The sequence below is a fragment of the Ciconia boyciana genome, chromosome 1, assembly GCF_034638445.1.
Source record: "Ciconia boyciana chromosome 1, ASM3463844v1, whole genome shotgun sequence".
NCBI classification, from domain to species: Eukaryota; Metazoa; Chordata; class Aves; order Ciconiiformes; family Ciconiidae; genus Ciconia; species Ciconia boyciana.
This window is the reverse complement of record NC_132934.1, coordinates 81,128,558-81,150,161: the sequence shown is the minus strand read 5'-3', so window position 1 is coordinate 81,150,161 and position 21,604 is coordinate 81,128,558. Positions and strand designations below refer to the sequence as shown.

Below are 21,604 nucleotides of genomic sequence, written 5' to 3'. Positions count from 1 at the left end.
GGCAGAGCAAAAAGCATGAGGAAAACACTGAAAAAAACCCTCAGAAAGCAAAGCTGCAAATTTGGATCACTTAGAAAGCTGAGGAAGATGGTGGTGGCTTTTTCAACTTCTCTGCTTGGCTTCTGGGATGAACCTTTTGATCTTCTGGTCATTAATTGCATTGTGATGTATCTTGCACAGTATCAAGATTCTGGAGTTAAGCATTCACATAATATACCCACAGGAACACACCTTATATTTCTAATCAGTAAGAGGCTTTGCATATCAACACCATGACTGAAACAAGTCTTTTTGGAGCATCAGGCCCCAGCATGGTGTTTCTAAATGCATAGGCCCTAATATTAAGTATTTTTCCATTTTATCCCTGCGATAGGCTAAGACCAGACCAACCATGGGCTAAATCCAAGATTGGAAACTCCGTCTAGCAATATATCCATTCTTGTCTCACTCCTCCCTAAAACAGGAGGTCTTAGCTATCACATACCGTGGTGTGTACCATACCTACTACAAAGGACAAACTACAGTTGGATCCCAGAAGCTGTAGTTCAGTGCTTGCTCTGAAATACAGAGGTCATTCAAGCATCCAGGCAGGTGAAAAACACCGTCCAAAAAGCAGACGGATTATTGACTGTGTTAGCATTAGGGGTGGTTTTACAGTCAGCAAGGAGAGTCCACCTTGGATGCCTGCTCTGTGCTGCTTTAGAGAGGTAAACACTGAGGGCCCCCAACCTCAACTACTATCCACCTGTAATAGTGAGCTGTCTGGCAGCTAACAGAGCCATAGTGCCCTTTAAAGCCAGTTCTAACCTCTGTTTCTGCCTCGTGCTCACCAATTTGGTGATGGTCACTACCGGGCCTCAGAGCCGTGAAGGCTATGTTATCAGTGCCCAGGCAAGACAATGTCTGTACAGGGGATGGGAAGGAGGAGGAAGGACTGCAAGGGTCTGGCAAGCAAAGAAGGGGACCTCCTTGAATGGATAAAAGAGAAAGGGGGGGACTGGAAGCTGAGCCATTCACGTTTCAAAAGAACTCCTCTGGCAACCCCTGCAGCCCTGCAAACCCCCAGGTCATGTCAACAGAGGACTCCTGAGCATCAGAAATTTGGCATGTGCCAAGGCCAAGACAAGGCAACTGGGTCCCTTGCCAGAGCTGAGCAAGGGCCTCCCCGTGACACAGCTGTGGGCAGAGGTTCCGTGTTGAGTGTTGCTGTCAGTTGCTCATGGCAACCCTTCAGTTGGCCCGTGGGTCACCCACAGACCTGCACAACCTTCAGGTTGCTGGAGGACGGGCTCCGCTTGAGAGCTGGGCTCGACAGGGTGAGCACTGAAGCATCACACTTGCTGCCTGGGAGGTCCCTGACCAAGGTAAGGACATCGACCCTCTCCCAGGCTTTTCTCCAGAGCACAGAGACCCTCAACAGCTGACTGCAGTCATAGCTAGTGACGGTTCACCCAACACAGCCCGAGGCTCCGCTGCTGGAAAGCAACAGGCTCCCCCCACATCTCAGCTGCGTCAGGGCATTTACCTCCTCCCCCAGACTTCTCCTTCTACATCAAAACTCTGCCATTGATAAAAGTCTTGTGCAGGTTTTGGGGGGAGGTTGTCATGCCACCTTGTGCTCCCGCTGACAGAGGGAACTGCTGCCCTTCATGGGGCAGGTAACTAAGGAGGCAAGGGCGCGCGGGGACAGCGTTCATGTTCAGGATAGGCTCTCCAATGTATACAATGTCCAGCTCCTGATGAAAATGGCCTCACTGTGGAAGGGCTGAGGAGGAGTCACGCTGAGGAGCACCCACCCAGCTTGCTGCCATTCCTTCCATTGTGCTGGTCTTTCCTTTGCCTTCAAATCCAGACCTCGCTTACCTCCCAAAATTACATCTGGAAACAAAAAGATTCAGGGATATTAGGGATATTCACACCAATGTTACTAATGATTGGATGGGAGCAGGATTTGGCTGCTAGGCTCCTTATCAGTGAAGATGCTACTATTGTGGAAAATAGTACTCCCATTCTACCTCTCGCTATAAGAAACACCTCCTTTGTCTATCTACGTGATGGATCTGTGCCAAGTCAAGTGAGCAGGGACACTGTTGCTCTGCTTTTTTGCCACTTCCACAGGCACCAGGCAGTACAGCTCATTTCTGGGATCAGTGGGGCATAATCTGCTCACTCTGTTTGCAGGTCACCAGCCTTGGTGAACCTGCACCTCAGTCTCTCTCTGTGAAAGGAACCTTTACCTTTCAGAGGAGACAAATGCCTCTTCTAAAATAGTCGGGCCATGAATAAAAATCGCCATGAAAATTAATGGCCTCTGCTGGACTAGATAGTCTCACCGTATATTTCTGACCGTTTCTCTGCAATCTACTACTTTAAGCAGGATGTATACCACTTAAAATCATCTTTCATTGGTCACGGTAGGCTTTTCACACATACTTGTTCAAGATAAGCTTTTCTCTTCTCTCTTTATGCAGCCTGAGCCAAGGACGTGGCCATGTTTGCCCACAGCATGGAGAACAGCAGCGGTCCTTTTGTTCTCCCTGCCTTACTGCTCCTGCTGCAGAACAAGAGCTACCCCGAAGCCTCCATCCCTCCTGCTGGCTACGAGATGACGGAGTCACCCATAGCACCCAGCTCAAGCAGGAACCGCACTGTCTTGCACTATGAACTGAGGCCGGGGGAAATTGCAGCAGCTGGCATGGTTTTGGGAGCGCTGTGGCTGGTTTCCGTCTTTGGAAACTCCCTCGTTTGCTTAGTGATCCACAGGAGCCGGAGGACACAATCCACCACCAACTATTTTGTCGTCTCCATGGCTTGCGCAGACCTTCTCATCAGTGTCGCAAGCGCGCCCTTCGTGCTGCTGCAGTTTGCCTACGGCAGCTGGCCCCTGGGGAACGTGATGTGCAAGCTGGTAAGGTACATACAGTACCTCAGCCCTGGAGTCCAGACACACGTGCTCCTCTCTATATGCGTGGATCGATTCTACACTATCGTCTACCCCCTGAGCTTCAAAGTGTCCAGGGAGAAAGCCAAGAAAATGATTCTGGCCTCCTGGCTAGTTGACGCTGTATTTGCATCACCGGCTTTCTTGTTCTATGGCTCCAACAGCAACGACCACTGCAACTTTTTTCTCCCGGATTCTTGGGAAGGAGCCGTCTACAGTATCGTCCAGCTCTTGGTGGTGTTTTTGATCCCGTCCATCCTCATCATCCTCTTCTACCAGAAGGTCATCAAGTACATTTGGAGAATAGGCACCGATGGCATGACCGTCAGGAGGACAATGAATATTGTCCCAAGAACAAAAGTGAAAACCATCAAGATGTTCTTAATGTTAAACTCGGTGTTTCTCCTGTCCTGGCTCCCTTTTTACGTGGTACAGCTGTGGCACCCCCAGGAAGCAGACTACAGAAAGAGCTCCTTGGTTTTCCTGGCCATCACCTGCATCTCCTTCAGTTCTTCAGCCTCTAAGCCAACCCTCTACTCTGTGTATAATGCAAACTTCAGAAGAGGGATGAAAGAGACTTTTTGCATGTCCACCATGAAATGCTACAGAAGCAATGCATACACCATCACCACCAGTTCCAGGATAGCAAAAAAAAATCACGTTGGGATCGCAGAAATCCCAGCTCCGGCCAAAACTGTCACCAAAGACTCCATCTATGATGCTTTTAACAGAGAAGCAAAGGAAAAAAAGCTTGCCTGGCCTATTCAGTCCAATCCTCCAAATACGTTTGTCTAGTTGGCTTCACTGCATTGAAAAATTACAAGGTACCCCAGAACCAGGAGCTTTCTCTCCGCTTTGAACCAATGTGTATTTACATATTTTTAACACAACTTTTGGGAAAGAAAAACAGATGTTTTATTTTATTAAATGCCTTGATTTTGATGTGTCCCGTCTATTTCATTTCGGTTACCGTCTGCTTTTTGGAACTACTCTCCCTGAATCACAGGCATTACTTTGTTAACAAAACAGACAAGCTCTTACACTCTCTGTATGTAGGGAGAAAAGGGAAAGAAAAAACACGGCTTTTTGTAATCACTGTACATTAGTCACCATGTAGAAATGCATAAATCCACCCAAAGCCATCTAGACTTCCTTTCGTTATATCCTTGGGAGTACTTTTGCCCGGGGCTTTTCCTGCTTGTTCAGACCCCACAGGGAAGATGTCCAGGCATGGGCAATGCTGGCATCACTCTGAGCCCACTGACATGGCTGGTTACATTCCCACTGCCCCGCTAGGGTCAGCATCAGGCCAGCGCCGAATGCTTTGGCATCTTTGTTGTCGCGCCTCTCCAGAGGTCTGGTGGTCCAAACTGCCTGAGACAAGTCCTCCCCTTGGGCTTGCCCTGCTCGCCTCCTCTTCAGCTGCTTCTACAGCCAGCCTGCTGCACCCACCCAGAAGCCAGGGCTGGGCACCACCTGGGAGAAGACCTGCTGATCAAAAGGGGCCACGGCTGTACCAGGCACCCGGGGACTCCTCACGTCTTATAGTCAGTGTGTCTCCTGGCCTGAGTCCCTTCTTCTGACGTACACCTCTGGCACCTGCAGCAAATTGTGGGTTTTCCCAAACAGGAGGAGGAAAACCAGCTCTGCAGTCACACGCTCGCCTGACAGCATCCTCCACGCGTGCATGTTTCAATAGGTCCCTAAGAGGCATCCCAGAGGAGACAAACTGGCAGGGAGCTGTGGCTGCAGGTGGAGCTGGCTCCTGCTGCTATTTCTCTGCCAGCACAGTGAGAAAACAAGCCAACGGGACCGGCCGGGGCTTCGGTCCTGGTGGGAAGGGGAACAGCACCGCCTGTGCCGGCCAGGGAACAGCAGCAAGATGCAGGGGCTCCTCTGCACTCCGCTGTGCCCCATGATGGTGATGTGCTCGTGAGAAAAGGGCACTGGTGCGTGTGCATGGGGGACACGGGCACGCACATGCTGGCCCTGCAGAGGCTTACCTTCGGCTCCGCCGGCACAGGGCGCAAGGCTGCGGGGCAGGGAAGGGTGGTGGGAGGTGTTGGGCTGATAGGGCAGCTGGGCCAGCCTTACATCCCAACTGAACAAGGGGGTAGGTACCTCTACATGGCTTGTGGGCAGGTATACCTTGGGTCCACCAGCTTGAAGCATTTACTCTGGAGGCAAATTTGGCTTGCTTCATCAGGGATGATGCTCCTATCGTGAGGATGAGATAACACCACTGTTAGGTCCCAGAAGCTGTATTTCAGTGCTTGCTCTGAAATACAGAGGTCACTCAAGCATCCAGGCAGGTGAAAAACACCGTCCAAAAAGCAGACGGATTATTGACTGTGTTAGCATTAGGGGTGGTTTTACAGTCAGCAAGGAGAGTCCACCTTGGATGCCTGCTCTGTGCTGCTTTAGAGAGGTAAACACTGAGGGGCCCCAACTTCAACTACTATCCACCTGTAATAGTGAGCTGTCTGGCAGCTAACAGAGCCATAGTGCCCTTTAAAGCCAGTTCTAACCTCTGTTTCTGCCTCGTGCTCACCAATTTGGTGATGGTCACTACCTCAGAGCCGTGAAGGCTATGTTATCAGTGCCCAGGCAAGACAATGTCTGTACAGGGGATGGGAAGGAGGAGGAAGGACTGCAAGGGTCTGGCAAGCAAAGAAGGGGACCTCCTTGAATGGAAAAAGGAGAAAGGGGGGGACTGGAAGCTGAGCCATTCATGTTTCAAAAGAACAGGGCTTGGACTCCTCTGGCAACCCCTGCAGCCCTGCAAACCCCCAGGTCATGTCAACAGAGGACTCCTGAGCATCAGAAATTTGGCATGTGCCAAGGCCAAGACAAGGCAACTGGGTCCCTTGCCAGAGCTGAGCAAGGGCCTCCCCGTGACACAGCTGTGGGCAGAGGTTCCGTGTTGTGTGTTGCTGTCAGTTGCTCATGGCAACCCTTCAGTTGGCCCGTGGGTCACCCACAGACCTGCACAACCTTCAGGTTGCTGGAGGACGGGCTCCGCTCAACAGCCGGGCTCGACAGGGTGAGCGCTGAAGCATCACACTTGCTGCTTGGGAGGTTCCTGACCAAGGTAAGGACATCGACCCTCTCCCAGGCTTTTCTCCAGAGTGTCATGCAGGTAAACTAAAACTAACTCAACCGAGGGACAAAGCCAAGCAACTTCATTCCACAAAACAGCCAAAACCACACAGACAGAAACCAATGAGGAACAGGGCTAAACTGAAATTAATCAGCACTCCAGTAACATTTAGCACATAACAGGTTTGAGGTGTCAGTCGGGGTATTGTTACTACATGGCAATACACACAGCAATGATGATCCACAGTGGGCACACACACTCACTCACCAAGGGGGAATCTCTCTCTCTCTCTCGTGGGTACCCAGAAGATATAATCGCTCACCCCGGGGGGCGGGGTGAGGGCTCACTCAAGGATATATCCAGAAGAAACCACTCACCACAGGGGTGAGGGCACTCAGTCCCAGGAAGTTCCCTCAGGCGGTGTCCTAACCCGAGGGCAGAGCTCCCAAACACAGGCCTGCTGCTCCGAGAAGACCACACTCAAAGGGTCTCTGGCGGCGCCCCATTTATACCCTGTTGCCTCCAAAGTTAAAAGTGGGCACAGTGTCGGTGAGTTTAACACCCACTGTGGATCATCATTCTTTAAGCATCTTTCAGCTGTTGCCAGGCATCATTAGTGACCAACCAGGTAATCCCACAATAGACTATCAACCATGTATCAATATCCAACATTATAGCAACAATTAACGATAGCAACGGGCGAACACATGAGCACCATCCTGGGGTTGTGTTGGGACATCTAACACACGGACAGGGTTCAGTGGGGGGAATGTCTATTGCATGGATTGGTTTTAGGGGCATGTCAGTGTCATAAGTGGGATTCAGGGTAGCGTTAGTTTCAGGGGCGGGTTTTAAGGGAGTGTACTTCACGGTGGATACAGATTTCGTTATGGTGCTCTTAATGCAGCTTATAACAATACAAATTACAGCAATCACAATTATGATCATCATCAAAGATTGAAGGAGGCTAGTTAGCCACCCTGACAAGGAAAACCCAAATGCATTAAAAACTTTCCCCGACCAATTAGTCCCTAGTGCAGTAGCAATTTCTCTTGTGTCTTTAGCTATCTTCTTCATCTTATTCATCTATTCTTGTAGTGGCACTGAAACTTTTGGGATGCGGACACAACAGTCATCTAGCGATACATTCAGCCTCCTGCATACGCCTTTCTCCTTCTATAGGATTAAGTCTAACATGGCGTGGTTTTGAATGGTAATGTTGCCGTTTTCTTGTAATTGATGGTTTAAGAAGCCTATGCTGTCATGCGTAGAGTTTATTAGCACCTCTAGCTGTAGGCTCAGTCTCAGAATACAGTGTCTGTTTCACACTGGAGCAATCCCTATTCCAAAGATTGACTCTGACCACCACCCAGTCCTTGCTGGAGCATTTTTCCACCCCTTCTGTACATCCCTTGGCACACGATCCCACCATTGCTGTGGTATGGGCCCTTCCCAGTAGATAGGACACAGGGAAAGCACAGATAACATGCAGGCCAGTTTTGGGATAGTTGGGTATAGCTGGGAATACAGGTGGCCATCAGAGCATGCCCACACGAAATCAGCAGGTGCAGAGACGAAAGATGTTCGGCACGAACCTGGAGTGGTGGAGAGGGGGCGACAATAGTCTCTTTTATGGCAATTTAGGACAGAGGGATGTGAATAGCTGGTATTGCTGCATAAGCAGCCAAGGCTTCTTGGGCTGGTAGATATAGCCACAAGAGGGGCACCTTATCTATACCTTACAACCAATTTCCATTTGGCAGTCCCAGAGTGGAGATTCCCCTATCGGGTGTGCCTTATCTTTTCCCCCATACCAACTAGGTGCATAGCTGTACCTGGCCCATGTGCAATTGAGTAGGCAGTCGAATGAGTTGTTACTGCATGTGCTAGGGCATTCGTTACTGTCTGTCAGGATGTTTGATACACCAAGAAGCATTCAGTGGCTTGGTATACACTAGTGAGCAATTGTCAATGCCCCACAGAGAGCCATGATTAGTGGTTCCCCATGGAACTTCGGGACAGGGGGTAGTGCTGTTGACGCTCCACCCCGTGGCTTTATGGGTCAGTTAGAGACTGTAATTGCACTTGGCATCTCATACCAAACTAGCATTTACCGTGCACGGTGACTAGCTATAAATGATATGGGTATAGCCTACGTCCCCTATGCTTTCCCAGAACTTCCAGCTATAATTGTTCTATTGACCCCATGTTAATTCAAGGGCTAGTGATATGTTATGTCCTGTATGAAAATGGGTAAGGGGTCCTCCGCTGACCTGGGGGTGGGTAAACAGACTGTTACCGTTGTTAGGTTCATCATCTGCACAAATCCTACCATCATCTTTGCCACTACGTTGCCATCCACGTCCGAGTCATCTGCATTAGTTGCTGTTGCCACCAGCAGGAGCAACAGAATGATCCATCCCTCCATTGTCCTGTAAAAGACTACCAAAAAAATGGGCCTCGGTCCCCTGGGATTGGGCTTTCAGGGTTAGAAGTTAGGGATTATCCACCAAGCACTAATATAGTGGGTTTTTCCGCTCCCGTCCAGAGCTTCCCAGGCATGTAAGCCTCTGGGTTTTGCCAATGTCATGGGTACAGTACCAGTTTGAGGTAGTTTTACCATTACAGGTTGGCCCACGTACATCCATAGCGGGAACTGGTCCCTTTTATCATCCAGTATAGGGCTGTCGCCCGTTAATGGTCCCGTAGGACAAAACACTCAAATTTTGGGGTTTCCATAACTTCCCCAGCAGTTGTTAACAATAAAGACTGCCTGTGGTAATCGTATGTCCCAGCTGTGGCGTGAGACATCAGCCTGTCTTTTAATCAAACCATTGGTTCATTCAACTATACAGTTAGCCTGAGGATAGTATGGTGTATGGAACACCCATTTGATGCCTTCCCCTCGAGCTCAGTCTTGCACCACAGTGGCCGTAAAAATGCGACCCATTATCACTTTGAATGCACTCAGGGGTGGGTAAAACACTGAACCATTCACACACTCACACCATCTGGTCCCCGGTGCCAGTGCTGACAGCTGTAGCCACCGACAGCCCCAAAAACACTTCCACTCCTACCAGGATGAACTTCTTTCCACGGGATGGGTTTAATGGCCCGACATAGTCAACCTGCCAAGTGCTCCAAAGGGCTTTTCCCTGTCTGATGTGCTGGGCTGGGGCTTGGTTCGGGTGGTCAGCTTTAAGCCTTATTCGGCATTGTGTGCAGGCTGTGAGGACTGCTTCACATGTTGCCATAGACGCTGGCCACCCCCGAGACTGGCACTCATAATACAGATCTGCCTTCCCAGACTGGCCTCGTTTGATGTGTAGCCGCTCAGCTAGCCATTCCCACTCTTCCCATAAGTCATCAACCACCCTGATTTGAGGTAACTGGTCAGCCGGTTGGTTCCACTGAGCACCTGGAGTTCCACCCTTCTCATACCCTTTCACCCAACCCACTCTCAAGGGACGTGACCTGCCTGTTTCCAATAGCCTCTGACAGTCTTCAGCCCTTCAGACTCTAGAGCGACCCACTTCCCACTGGTTGGATTCCCATTGGCATATCCACTTGGTGGCACCTTTGTAAGTTGCAAAAAGCACGGATGGGCTGCTGCTTGTATTGCAGTCACCACCAAGGTTATGTTTGGGATGGCAGCCGTTAGTGGTGGGGTATTACTATACAATTTCCAATAATCAATAGTTAGTCGCCACCGCCCATCGGGCTTGCAAACCGGCCAGACTGGGAAGTTATAGGGAGAATGGGTGTGGCTGATTATTTGCATTTTTTCAAGATCATTGATGACTTCCGTGATGCCCTGTTTTGCTGCGCTTGGCAAGGGATACTGGGAAACACAGGTTACTTTGGATGGTGGCAGAGCAGGAGTGGACTGCAAGGTCCTAATGTGAGCAGCTCCTACCCCGCGGCTTACGAAACTCCACAGGCTGCCATTGGGCAGCCACCACCACTTACCCGCTAAAATATCAAACCCCAATATGTTTCCCTTATGAGGGCTCAGAGCAACCTCCACAGCTGTCATCCGCTTCTCCCCAGGCAGCCAAAACTGGGTTTGGGCTAAAGGACACCTCTCTGCTGCACCCGTTACCCCTAGTATATTGATGGCTTTTCTCGATGGTTTGATTCCGAGCTCGTCGGCTTGCTGCTTCTTTAGAACACTCATTTGGGCTCTTGTGTGGACCAAAAACTCTAAACTTACCGCTTTGGCCCAATGGGAATATGTATATAGGATTCCTTAGCAGCAGACCATTGACAGGAACTTCCCAAGCAGGTTGGGTGGCCTGAAGCCCAAACCGCGACTTTTAGTTTTTTAGTTCATTTAATTCCCCTCACAAAGATGCGAAAGGGTTAAGGTTCTGCCTCCCGCCTGGGGGGGCAGGGGCAGTCGCTGGCATCTCCTTTATGTTCCTGGTCTTTCCCTCCAGTAATTCCACTAGCTTCTGTATATGCTCAGTGGCCTGCCCATGTAACAGCGCTCAAAGTACCCCCAATGCTAACGCCTTCCACCACATGCCATTCCACTCTGGTCTGCCAGCTTGATCCAACTTGCTTCAGAAAGGTTCAGGCTCCCTTGGGGGGGGGTGCATCCAGGACTAGGCTCGCGGCTGGCTTGCTGGACCCTTCTGCTCCCATCTGCACCACCACCTAGATCCGTCCACCCCATTTCACGCCCGTGGGTGACTATACTATGCAGTGTTTCGGCCCACATCAGCACATGCGCAAGCGGATTGAGGGGGTTCTGTTGATTGCGTTCTATGGCCATCTGAATTCTCTCTCGAAGGGACTGGACATGTATTTATAAAGCATCTGGTAAACCCTTAATGAGGGGCCTGAGGTGGGCAGGATCTACCGGTGCAGCCATTGGTATGCCTTGCTGCCCCCTCTCATACATCGCCTGTATGCAAGCAGCCTTTTGTACTCCTGCTGCCAATTCCAACAATCCCCTTATCCGAATGGCAATAGGCTCCCCTCACTCTTTGGGGTCTATACTGCCAGCCCAGTAAGCCACCCGAGAAGTTATAGGCTGGTTGCCAGCTGGCCTGTCACTCAGAAACACACCGGGTGCCCAAAACCCTCGAGCCTCATCATCACTCAGTAATATCCAATCACCTCCAGTAAGCAAAACACGCCACAGATATTCTGTCTCCATCTCGCCCAGTTTGCGTGAAAATTTAACTTGCAAATCACTAAGCTCAGGTCCTGTCCCTGGGGTGGTATGGACAGTAGTTTGGGGATTCCCACCCCGTGAGTTCGTATGCCTCTCCGTTTTGATAAGAGGTCTTACATCCCTTTCCTCTACCTCCTCCATTTCATCAACACTAGCTTAATCAGAATCTCCCCAGATGTCCCCATCCCAATCCTCGGGATCTGTTCCCGCAATCAACTTCCAAATTTGGACAACACCGGGGGGCTTTTTCGCTTGGGTTAACATAATCTCGATCTTTCGTTCTAGTAAACGTGTTTGCTCTCTCTCTCATTGTAACTCCGCTTTTAAGCATTCGATCTCTAGTTGACTCTCAGAATTCTCCTTTTCCACCTAAAATACTTGTGCTGGTCCTGCACTTGCATCAAGCAGGCACCCAGTATGGCACGCAAGGTCCCTTTCCTCTGCCATCTCGCTTGCTTCCACGGCATTTGTCTATCCTTTCTACAACAGATTCAGGTTCACACCACTTCTCCTTCGCCCATTCCACTCCTAAGGGAGAAGGGTCACAACTGTGCCTCCGTAACAATCCCTCCGTCGATACCCTGCCCGCTGCGCCAATTATAAATGTCATGCAGGTACACTAAAACTAACTCAACCGAGGGACAAGCTCAAACAACTTCATTCTACAAAACAGCTAAAACACATGGACAGAAACCAATGAGGAACAGGGGTAAACTCAAATCAATCAGCACTCCGATAACATGTAGCACATAACAGGTTCGAGGTGTCAGTCGGGGTGTTGTTACTACACGGCAATACACACAGGAATGACGATCCACAGAGGGCACACACACTCACTCACCAAGGGGGAAACACTCGCGCTCTCTCTCTTGTGGGTACCCGGAAGATATAACCCCGCAGGGGGGGAGAGGGTGTGAGGGCTCACTCAGGGATATATCCAGAAGAAACCACTCACCACAGGAGGTGAGGGCACTCAATCCTGGGAAGTTTCCTCAGGCGGCGTCCCAACCCGAGGGCAGAGTTCCTGAACACAGGCCTGCTGCTCCGAGAAGACCGCACTCAAAGGAGGTCTCCGGCGACGCCCCATTTATACCCTGGGTCGGATCTGAGCTGTGGTCAGAATTGCTCATGATCTAGAAGCTTCTCCGATCCACGGCGCATGACTGGCTGTGGATCCTGTCTCGTGACCAAGGGCTCCCGCTTCTCCTGCTCCCCCTGCCGAGGTCTGTACATGCCTGGGGGCACGGCAGAGCACAAAAGGCGCGAAAATGAGGCGCGAAAAGCCGGTGATCGCCATGTTAAAAGCCCCGACGTTTATCGGAGAGCAGGGCGGGGGCGGGGCGAGCGCGCCTGTCACACAGAGCACAGAGACCCTCAACAGCTGACTGCAGTCATAGCTAGTGACGGTTCACCCAACACAGCCCGAGGCTCCGCTGCTGGAAAGCAACAGGCTCCCCCCACATCTCAGCTGCGTCAGGGCATTTACCTCCTCCCCCAGACTTCTCCTTCTACATCAAAACTCTGCCATTGATAAAAGTCTTGTGCAGGTTTTGGGGGGAGGTTGTCATGCCACCTTGTGCTCCCGCTGACAGAGGGAACTGCTGCCCTTCATGGGGCAGGTAACTAAGGAGGCAAGGGCGCGCGGGGACAGCGTTCATGTTCAGGATAGGCTCTCCAATGTATACAATGTCCAGCTCCTGATGAAAATGGCCTCACTGTGGAAGGGCTGAGGAGGAGTCACGCTGAGGAGCACCCACCCAGCTTGCTGCCATTCCTTCCATTGTGCTGGTCTTTCCTTTGCCTTCAAATCCAGACCTCGCTTACCTCCCAAAATTACATCTGGAAACAAAAAGATTCAGGGATATTAGGGATATTCACACCAATGTTACTAATGATTGGATGGGAGCAGGGTTTGGCTGCTAGGCTCCTTATCAGTGAAGATGCTACTATCGTGGAAAATAGTACTCCCCATTCCACCTCTCGCTATAAGAAACACCTCCTTTGTCTATCTACGTGATGGATTTGTGCCAAGTCAAGTGGGCAGGGACACTGTTGCTCTGCTTTTTTGCCACTTCCACAGGCACCAGGAAGTACAGCTCATTTCTGGGATCAGTCTTAGTCCAGGCTTGGTCAATGGTTTATTTTCTAAGGACTGTATATGTAGCCACCCATCAGAGTCAACGTTTGCCTGTCAGAGCCCTCTCCGGGCTTTCACTGAAACAGCTTCACAAAGTTGATTAAGGCGACAGCGTTAATTTGACAACGTTATAAGTCTGGTCGCGTTCAGTGTACTGAACTTTCACAATTACAGATTCACAAATAACGCGATGCACCCCCAGTCTAGTTGTGTTGCATGAACTACCATGGCCACACTTAAAGAGTCTGGTTGTGTTCAATGAGAACTACCATGGCTAGATTAATGAAGAGTGCAGTTTATTAGAGCAACAGACACACAGGTTCTTTTGGATTACCGGTGATAAATTCACTGTCTGTAAAGCACGTGCAAATACCAAGAGTATGAGTAACACCGCTGGCTACAAACTCGTTAAAAGATAATAAAGCGACTCTATAGAGATTTCTAAGTTTTCCAGGGAGGCACTTGGTATAACCAAGTGTTCGAATCTTACCCAAAGGCATCCCGATGGGGGGGAAGAGAGGCTCAGCCCATCGACTGATCCCAGAGGTCAGAGTGGTACGCAATTGTGTCTTCCCTAACATTCTCTCTCTTTCAAGCTATTTTATACTATTTTTCACCTTTCAGGTGGAGCTTGAGTGACTCTAGTCATACATACCTTTGTTAGGATTGGTGTAAAGTTTTTCTTGCTTCTCTTTTAAAGGTATAAACTAGGAAAATTCAAAGTGCAAGCTCAGTGAGGGGTGGTCACACCTTGGAGGTGGGTAGCTTTTGGGATGGAGGTGTGTTTTGGTATTATAACGATGTTATAATGAGCAAAGTTCACCAAAAGGACAGTATTTTGTCAAAAACATGACAGGCTGTTGGCCCAGAGTAGCAAATATGCAGTTTATCGGTTCCGTGGTACCTTCAAGTTCCCATATTATCAGAGAGCCTGGCTGTGGTATCTCCACACCGCTCCACCCTCCGAGCAGTTCCTCTTAGAGCCAGCACACCAAGTTCCCCTGGCGTTGCCAACATCTAAGGTTGCAGGCCTGGGCAACTTCCGTGGAATGGATTCCTTGCAGGTCAGCCACACGCCACCCAGGAAGCTTCTTAGGTAAAGCTCTGCCTTACCTAAAAGCGTGAATATAAGTATAATTTCTAAGTCACCTCCAGCAATTATTGCACAATGTCCTTATAAGTACTTTTGCCCGGGGCTTTTCCTGCTTGTTCAGACCCCACGGGGAAGATGTCCAGGCATGGGCAATGCTGGCATCACTCTGAGCCCACTGACATGGCTGGTTACATTCCCACTGCCCCGCTAGGGTCAGCATCAGGCCAGCGCCGAATGCTTTGGCATCTTTGTTGTCGCGCCTCTCCAGAGGTCTGGTGGTCCAAACTGCCTGAGACAAGTCCTCCCCTTGGGCTTGCCCTGCTCGCCTCCTCTTCAGCTGCTTCTACAGCCAGCCTGCTGCACCCACCCAGAAGCCAGGGCTGGGCACCACCTGGGAGAAGACCTGCTGATCAAAAGGGGCCACGGCTGTACCAGGCACCCGGGGACTCCTCACGTCTTATAGTCAGTGTGTCTCCTGGCCTGAGTCCCTTCTTCTGACGTACACCTCTGGCACCTGCAGCAAATTGTGGGTTTTCCCAAACAGGAGGAGGAAAACCAGCTCTGCAGTCACACGCTCGCCTGACAGCATCCTCCACGCGTGCATGTTTCAATAGGTCCCTAAGAGGCATCCCAGAGGAGACAAACTGGCAGGGAGCTGTGGCTGCAGGTGGAGCTGGCTCCTGCTGCTATTTCTCTGCCAGCACAGTGAGAAAACAGCCAACGGGGACCGGCCGGGGCTTCGGTCCTGGTGGGAAGGGGAACAGCACTGCCTGTGCCGGCCAGGGAACAGCAGCAAGATGCAGGGCTCCTCTGCACTCCCCCTGCGCCCCACGATGGTGATGTGCTCGTGAGAAAAGGGCACTGGGTGCGTGTGCATGGGGGACACGGGCACGCACATGCGGGCCCTGCAGAGGCTTACCTCCGGCCCCGCCGGCACAGGGCGCAAGGCTGCGGGGCAGGGAAGGGTGGTGGGAGGTGTTGGGCTGATAGGGCAGCTGGGCCAGCCTTACATCCCAACTGAACAAGGGGGTAGGTACCTCTACATGGCTTGTGGGCAGGTATACCTTGGGTCCACCAGCTTGAAGCATTTACTCTGGAGGCAAATTTGGCTTGCTTCATCAGGGATGATGCTCCTATCGTGAGGATGAGATAACACCACTGTTAGGTCCCAGAAGCTGTATTTCAGTGCTTGCTCTGAAATACAGAGGTCACTCAAGCATCCAGGCAGGTGAAAAACACCGTCCAAAAAGCAGACGGATCATTGACTGTGTTAGCATTAGGGGTGGTTTTACAGTCAGCAAGGAGAGTCCACCTTGGATGCCTGCTCTGTGCTGCTTTAGAGAGGTAAACACTGAGGGGCCCCAACTTCAACTACTATCCACCTGTAATAGTGAGCTGTCTGGCAGCTAACAGAGCCATAGTGCCCTTTAAAGCCAGTTCTAACCTCTGTTTCTGCCTCGTGCTCACCAATTTGGTGATGGTCACTACCGGGCCTCAGAGCCGTGAAGGCTATGTTATCAGTGCCCAGGCAAGACAATGTCTGTACAGGGGATGGGAAGGAGGAGGAAGGACTGCAAGGGTCTGGCAAGCAAAGAAGGGGACCTCCTTGAATGGATAAAAGAGAAAGGGGGGGACTGGAAGCTGAGCCATTCACGTTTCAAAAGAACTCCTCTGGCAACCCCTGCAGCCCTGCAAACCCCCAGGTCATGTCAACAGAGGACTCCTGAGCATCAGAAATTTGGCATGTGCCAAGGCCAAGACAAGGCAACTGGGTCCCTTGCCAGAGCTGAGCAAGGGCCTCCCCGTGACACAGCTGTGGGCAGAGGTTCCGTGTTGTGTGTTGCTGTCAGTTGCTCATGGCAACCCTTCAGTTGGCCCGTGGGTCACCCACAGACCTGCACAACCTTCAGGCTGCTGGAGGACGGGCTCCGCTCAACAGCCGGGCTCGACAGGGTGAGCGCTGAAGCATCACACTTGCTGCTTGGGAGGTCCCTGACCAAGGTAAGGACATCGACCCTCTCCCAGGCTTTTCTCCAGAGCACAGAGACCCTCAACAGCTGACTGCAGTCATAGCTAGTGACGGTTCACCCAACACAGCCCGAGGCTCCGCTGCTGGAAAGCAACAGGCTCCCCCCACATCTCAGCTGCGTCAGGGCATTTACCTCCTCCCCCAGACTTCTCCTTCTACATCAAAACTCTGCCATTGATAAAAGTCTTGTGCAGGTTTTGGGGGGAGGTTGTCATGCCACCTTGTGCTCCCGCTGACAGAGGGAACTGCTGCCCTTCATGGGGCAGGTAACTAAGGAGGCAAGGGCGCGGGGACAGCGTTCATGTTCAGGATAGGCTCTCCAATGTATACAATGTCCAGCTCCTGATGAAAATGGCCTCACTGTGGAAGGGCTGAGGAGGAGTCACGCTGAGGAGCACCCACCCAGCTTGCTGCCATTCCTTCCATTGTGCTGGTCTTTCCTTTGCCTTCAAATCCAGACCTCGCTTACCTCCCAAAATTACATCTGGAAACAAAAGATTCAGGGATATTAGGGATATTCACACCAATGTTACTAATGATTGGATGGGAGCAGGGTTTGGCTGCTAGGCTCCTTATCAGTGAAGATGCTACTATCGTGGAAAATAGTACTCCCATTCCACCTCTCGCTGTAAGAAACACCTCCTTTGTCTATCTACGTGATGGATCTGTGCCAAGTCAAGTGGGCAGGGACACTGTTGCTCTGCTTTTTGCCACTTCCACAGGCACCAGGCAGTACAGCTCATTTCTGGGATCAGTGGGGCATAATCTGCTCACTCTGTTTGCAGGTCACCAGCCTTGGTGAACCTGCACCTCAGTCTCTCTCTGTGAAAGGAACCTTTACCTTTCAGAGGAGACAAATGCCTCTTCTAAAATAGTCGGGCCATGAATAAAAATCGCCATGAAAATTAATGGCCTCTGCTGGACCAGATAGTCTCACCGTATATTTCTGACCGTTTCTCTGCAATCTACTACTTTAAGCAGGATGTATACCACTTAAAATCATCTTTCATTGGTCACGGTAGGCTTTTCACACATACTTGTTCAAGATAAGCTTTTCTCTTCTCTCTTTATGCAGCCTGAGCCAAGGACGTGGCCATGTTTGCCCACAGCATGGAGAACAGCAGCGGTCCTTTTGTTCTCCCTGCCTTACTGCTCCTGCTGCAGAACAAGAGCTACCCCGAAGCCTCCATCCCTCCTGCTGGCTACGAGATGACGGAGTCACCCATAGCACCCAGCTCAAGCAGGAACCGCACTGTCTTGCACTATGAACTGAGGCCGGGGGAAATTGCAGCAGCTGGCATGGTTTTGGGAGCGCTGTGGCTGGTTTCCGTCTTTGGAAACTCCCTCGTTTGCTTAGTGATCCACAGGAGCCGGAGGACACAATCCACCACCAACTATTTTGTCGTCTCCATGGCTTGCGCAGACCTTCTCATCAGTGTCGCAAGCGCGCCCTTCGTGCTGCTGCAGTTTGCCTACGGCAGCTGGCCCCTGGGGAACGTGATGTGCAAGCTGGTAAGGTACATACAGTACCTCAGCCCTGGAGTCCAGACACACGTGCTCCTCTCTATATGCGTGGATCGATTCTACACTATCGTCTACCCCCTGAGCTTCAAAGTGTCCAGGGAGAAAGCCAAGAAAATGATTCTGGCCTCCTGGCTAGTTGACGCTGTATTTGCATCACCGGCTTTCTTGTTCTGTGGCTCCAACAGCAACGACCACTGCAACTTTTTTCTCCCGGATTCTTGGGAAGGAGCCGTCTACAGTATCGTCCAGCTCTTGGTGGTGTTTTTGATCCCGTCCATCCTCATCATCCTCTTCTACCAGAAGGTCATCAAGTACATTTGGAGAATAGGCACCGATGGCATGACCGTCAGGAGGACAATGAATATTGTCCCAAGAACAAAAGTGAAAACCATCAAGATGTTCTTAATGTTAAACTCGGTGTTTCTCCTGTCCTGGCTCCCTTTTTACGTGGTACAGCTGTGGCACCCCCAGGAAGCAGACTACAGAAAGAGCTCCTTGGTTTTCCTGGCCATCACCTGCATCTCCTTCAGTTCTTCAGCCTCTAAGCCAACCCTCTACTCTGTGTATAATGCAAACTTCAGAAGAGGGGTGAAGGAAACTTGTTGCATGTCCGCCATGAAATGCTACAGAAGCAATGCATACACCATCACCACCAGTTCCAGGATAGCAAAAGAAAATCACGTTGGGATCGCAGAAATCCCAGCTCCGGCCAAAACTGTCACCAAAGACTCCATCTATGATGCTTTTAACAGAGAAGCAAAGGAAAAAAAGCTTGCCTGGCCTATTCAGTCCAATCCTCCAAATACGTTTGTCTAGTTGGCTTCACTGCATTGAAAAATTACAAGGTACCCCAGAACCAGGAGCTTTCTCTCCGCTTTGAACCAATGTGTATTTACATATTTTTAACACAACTTTTGGGAAAGAAAAACAGATGTTTTATTTTATTAAATGCCTTGATTTTGATGTGTCCCGTCTATTTCATTTCGGTTACCGTCTGCTTTTTGGAACTACTCTCCCTGAATCACAGGCATTACTTTGTTAACAAAACAGACAAGCTCTTACACTCTCTGTATGTAGGGAGAAAAGGGAAAGAAAAAACACGGCTTTTTGTAATCACTGTACATTAGTCACCATGTAGAAATGCATAAATCCACCCAAAGCCATCTAGACTTCCTTTCGTTATGTCCTTGGGAGTACTTTTGCCCGGGGCTTTTCCTGCTTGTTCAGACCCCACGGGGAAGATGTCCAGGCATGGGCAATGCTGGCATCACTCTGAGCCCACTGACATGGCTGGTTACATTCCCACTGCCCCGCTAGGGTCAGCATCAGGCCAGCGCCGAATGCTTTGGCATCTTTGTTGTCGCGCCTCTCCAGAGGTCTGGTGGTCCAAACTGCCTGAGACAAGTCCTCCCCTTGGGCTTGCCCTGCTCGCCTCCTCTTCAGCTGCTTCTACAGCCAGCCTGCTGCACCCACCCAGAAGCCAGGGCTGGGCACCACCTGGGAGAAGACCTGCTGATCAAAAGGGGCCACGGCTGTACCAGGCACCCGGGGACTCCTCACGTCTTATAGTCAGTGTGTCTCCTGGCCTGAGTCCCTTCTTCTGACGTACACCTCTGGCACCTGCAGCAAATTGTGGGTTTTCCCAAACAGGAGGAGGAAAACCAGCTCTGCAGTCACACGCTCGCCTGACAGCATCCTCCACGCGTGCATGTTTCAATAGGTCCCTAAGAGGCATCCCAGAGGAGACAAACTGGCAGGGAGCTGTGGCTGCAGGTGGAGCTGGCTCCTGCTGCTATTTCTCTGCCAGCACAGTGAGAAAACAAGCCAACGGGACCGGCCGGGGCTTCGGTCCTGGTGGGAAGGGGAACAGCACCGCCTGTGCCGGCCAGGGAACAGCAGCAAGATGCAGGGGCTCCTCTGCACTCCCCTGCGCCCCACGATGGTGATGTGCTCGTGAGAAAAGGGCACTGGTGCGTGTGCATGGGGGACACGGGCACGCACATGCTGGCCCTGCAGAGGCTTACCTTCGGCTCCGCCGGCACAGGGCGCAAGGCTGCGGGGCAGGGAAGGGTGGTGGGAGGTGTTGGGCTGATAGGGCAGCTGGGCCAGCCTTACATCCCAACTGAACAAGGGGGTAGGTACCTCTACATGGCTTGTGGGCAGGTATACCTTGGGTCCACCAGCTTGAAGCATTTACTCTGGAGGCAAATTTGGCTTGCTTCATCAGGGATGATGCTCCTATCGTGAGGATGAGATAACACCACTGTTAGGTCCCAGAAGCTGTATTTCAGTGCTTGCTCTGAAATACAGAGGTCACTCAAGCATCCAGGCAGGTGAAAAACACCGTCCAAAAAGCAGACGGATCATTGACTGTGTTAGCATTAGGGGTGGTTTTACAGTCAGCAAGGAGAGTCCACCTTGGATGCCTGCTCTGTGCTGCTTTAGAGAGGTAAACACTGAGGGCCCCCAACCTCAACTACTATCCACCTGTAATAGTGAGCTGTCTGGCAGCTAACAGAGCCATAGTGCCCTTTAAAGCCAGTTCTAACCTCTGTTTCTGCCTCGTGCTCACCAATTTGGTGATGGTCACTACCGGGCCTCAGAGCCGTGAAGGCTATGTTATCAGTGCCCAGGCAAGACAATGTCTGTACAGGGGATGGGAAGGAGGAGGAAGGACTGCAAGGGTCTGGCAAGCAAAGAAGGGGACCTCCTTGAATGGATAAAAGAGAAAGGGGGGGACTGGAAGCTGAGCCATTCACGTTTCAAAAGAACTCCTCTGGCAACCCCTGCAGCCCTGCAAACCCCCAGGTCATGTCAACAGAGGACTCCTGAGCATCAGAAATTTGGCATGTGCCAAGGCCAAGACAAGGCAACTGGGTCCCTTGCCAGAGCTGAGCAAGGGCCTCCCCGTGACACAGCTGTGGGCAGAGGTTCCGTGTCGTGTGTTGCTGTCAGTTGCTCATGGCAACCCTTCAGTTGGCCCGTGGGTCACCCACAGACCTGCACAACCTTCAGGCTGCTGGAGGACGGGCTCCGCTCAACAGCCGGGCTCGACAGGGTGAGCGCTGAAGCATCACACTTGCTGCTTGGGAGGTCCCTGACCAAGGTAAGGACATCGACCCTCTCCCAGGCTTTTCTCCAGAGCACAGAGACCCTCAACAGCTGACTGCAGTCATAGCTAGTGACGGTTCACCCAACACAGCCCGAGGCTCCGCTGCTGGAAAGCAACAGGCTCCCCCCACATCTCAGCTGCGTCAGGGCATTTACCTCCTCCCCAGACTTCTCCTTCTACATCAAAACTCTGCCATTGATAAAAGTCTTGTGCAGGTTTTGGGGGGAGGTTGTCATGCCACCTTGTGCTCCCGCTGACAGAGGGAACTGCTGCCCTTCATGGGGCAGGTAACTAAGGAGGCAAGGGCGCGCGGGGACAGCGTTCATGTTCAGGATAGGCTCTCCAATGTATACAATGTCCAGCTCCTGATGAAAATGGCCTCACTGTGGAAGGGCTGAGGAGGAGTCACGCTGAGGAGCACCCACCCAGCTTGCTGCCATTCCTTCCATTGTGCTGGTCTTTCCTTTGCCTTCAAATCCAGACCTC

The 21,604-nt window shown here is 51.3% G+C and overlaps 2 protein-coding genes across 2 annotated transcripts; both read left to right on the top strand.

The window, feature by feature from the left end:
- The first annotated feature begins 2,491 nt into the window (after positions 1–2,491).
- On the top strand, positions 2,492–3,736 carry LOC140646441 (probable G-protein coupled receptor 19). The gene has a single exon (XM_072850391.1). The coding sequence runs from the start codon at positions 2,492–2,494 to the stop codon at positions 3,734–3,736; it is 1,245 nt and encodes a 414-aa protein (XP_072706492.1).
- Positions 3,737–17,577: 13,841 nt separating this feature from the next.
- On the top strand, positions 17,578–18,822 carry LOC140646438 (probable G-protein coupled receptor 19). The gene has a single exon (XM_072850378.1). The coding sequence runs from the start codon at positions 17,578–17,580 to the stop codon at positions 18,820–18,822; it is 1,245 nt and encodes a 414-aa protein (XP_072706479.1).
- The last annotated feature ends 2,782 nt before the right edge of the window (positions 18,823–21,604 follow it).

Coding starts and splice junctions, on each gene's coding strand:
- LOC140646441 (XM_072850391.1), top strand. CDS start 2,492: ATGTTTGCCCACAGCATGGAGAACAGCAGCGGTCCTTTTGTTCTCCCT.
- LOC140646438 (XM_072850378.1), top strand. CDS start 17,578: ATGTTTGCCCACAGCATGGAGAACAGCAGCGGTCCTTTTGTTCTCCCT.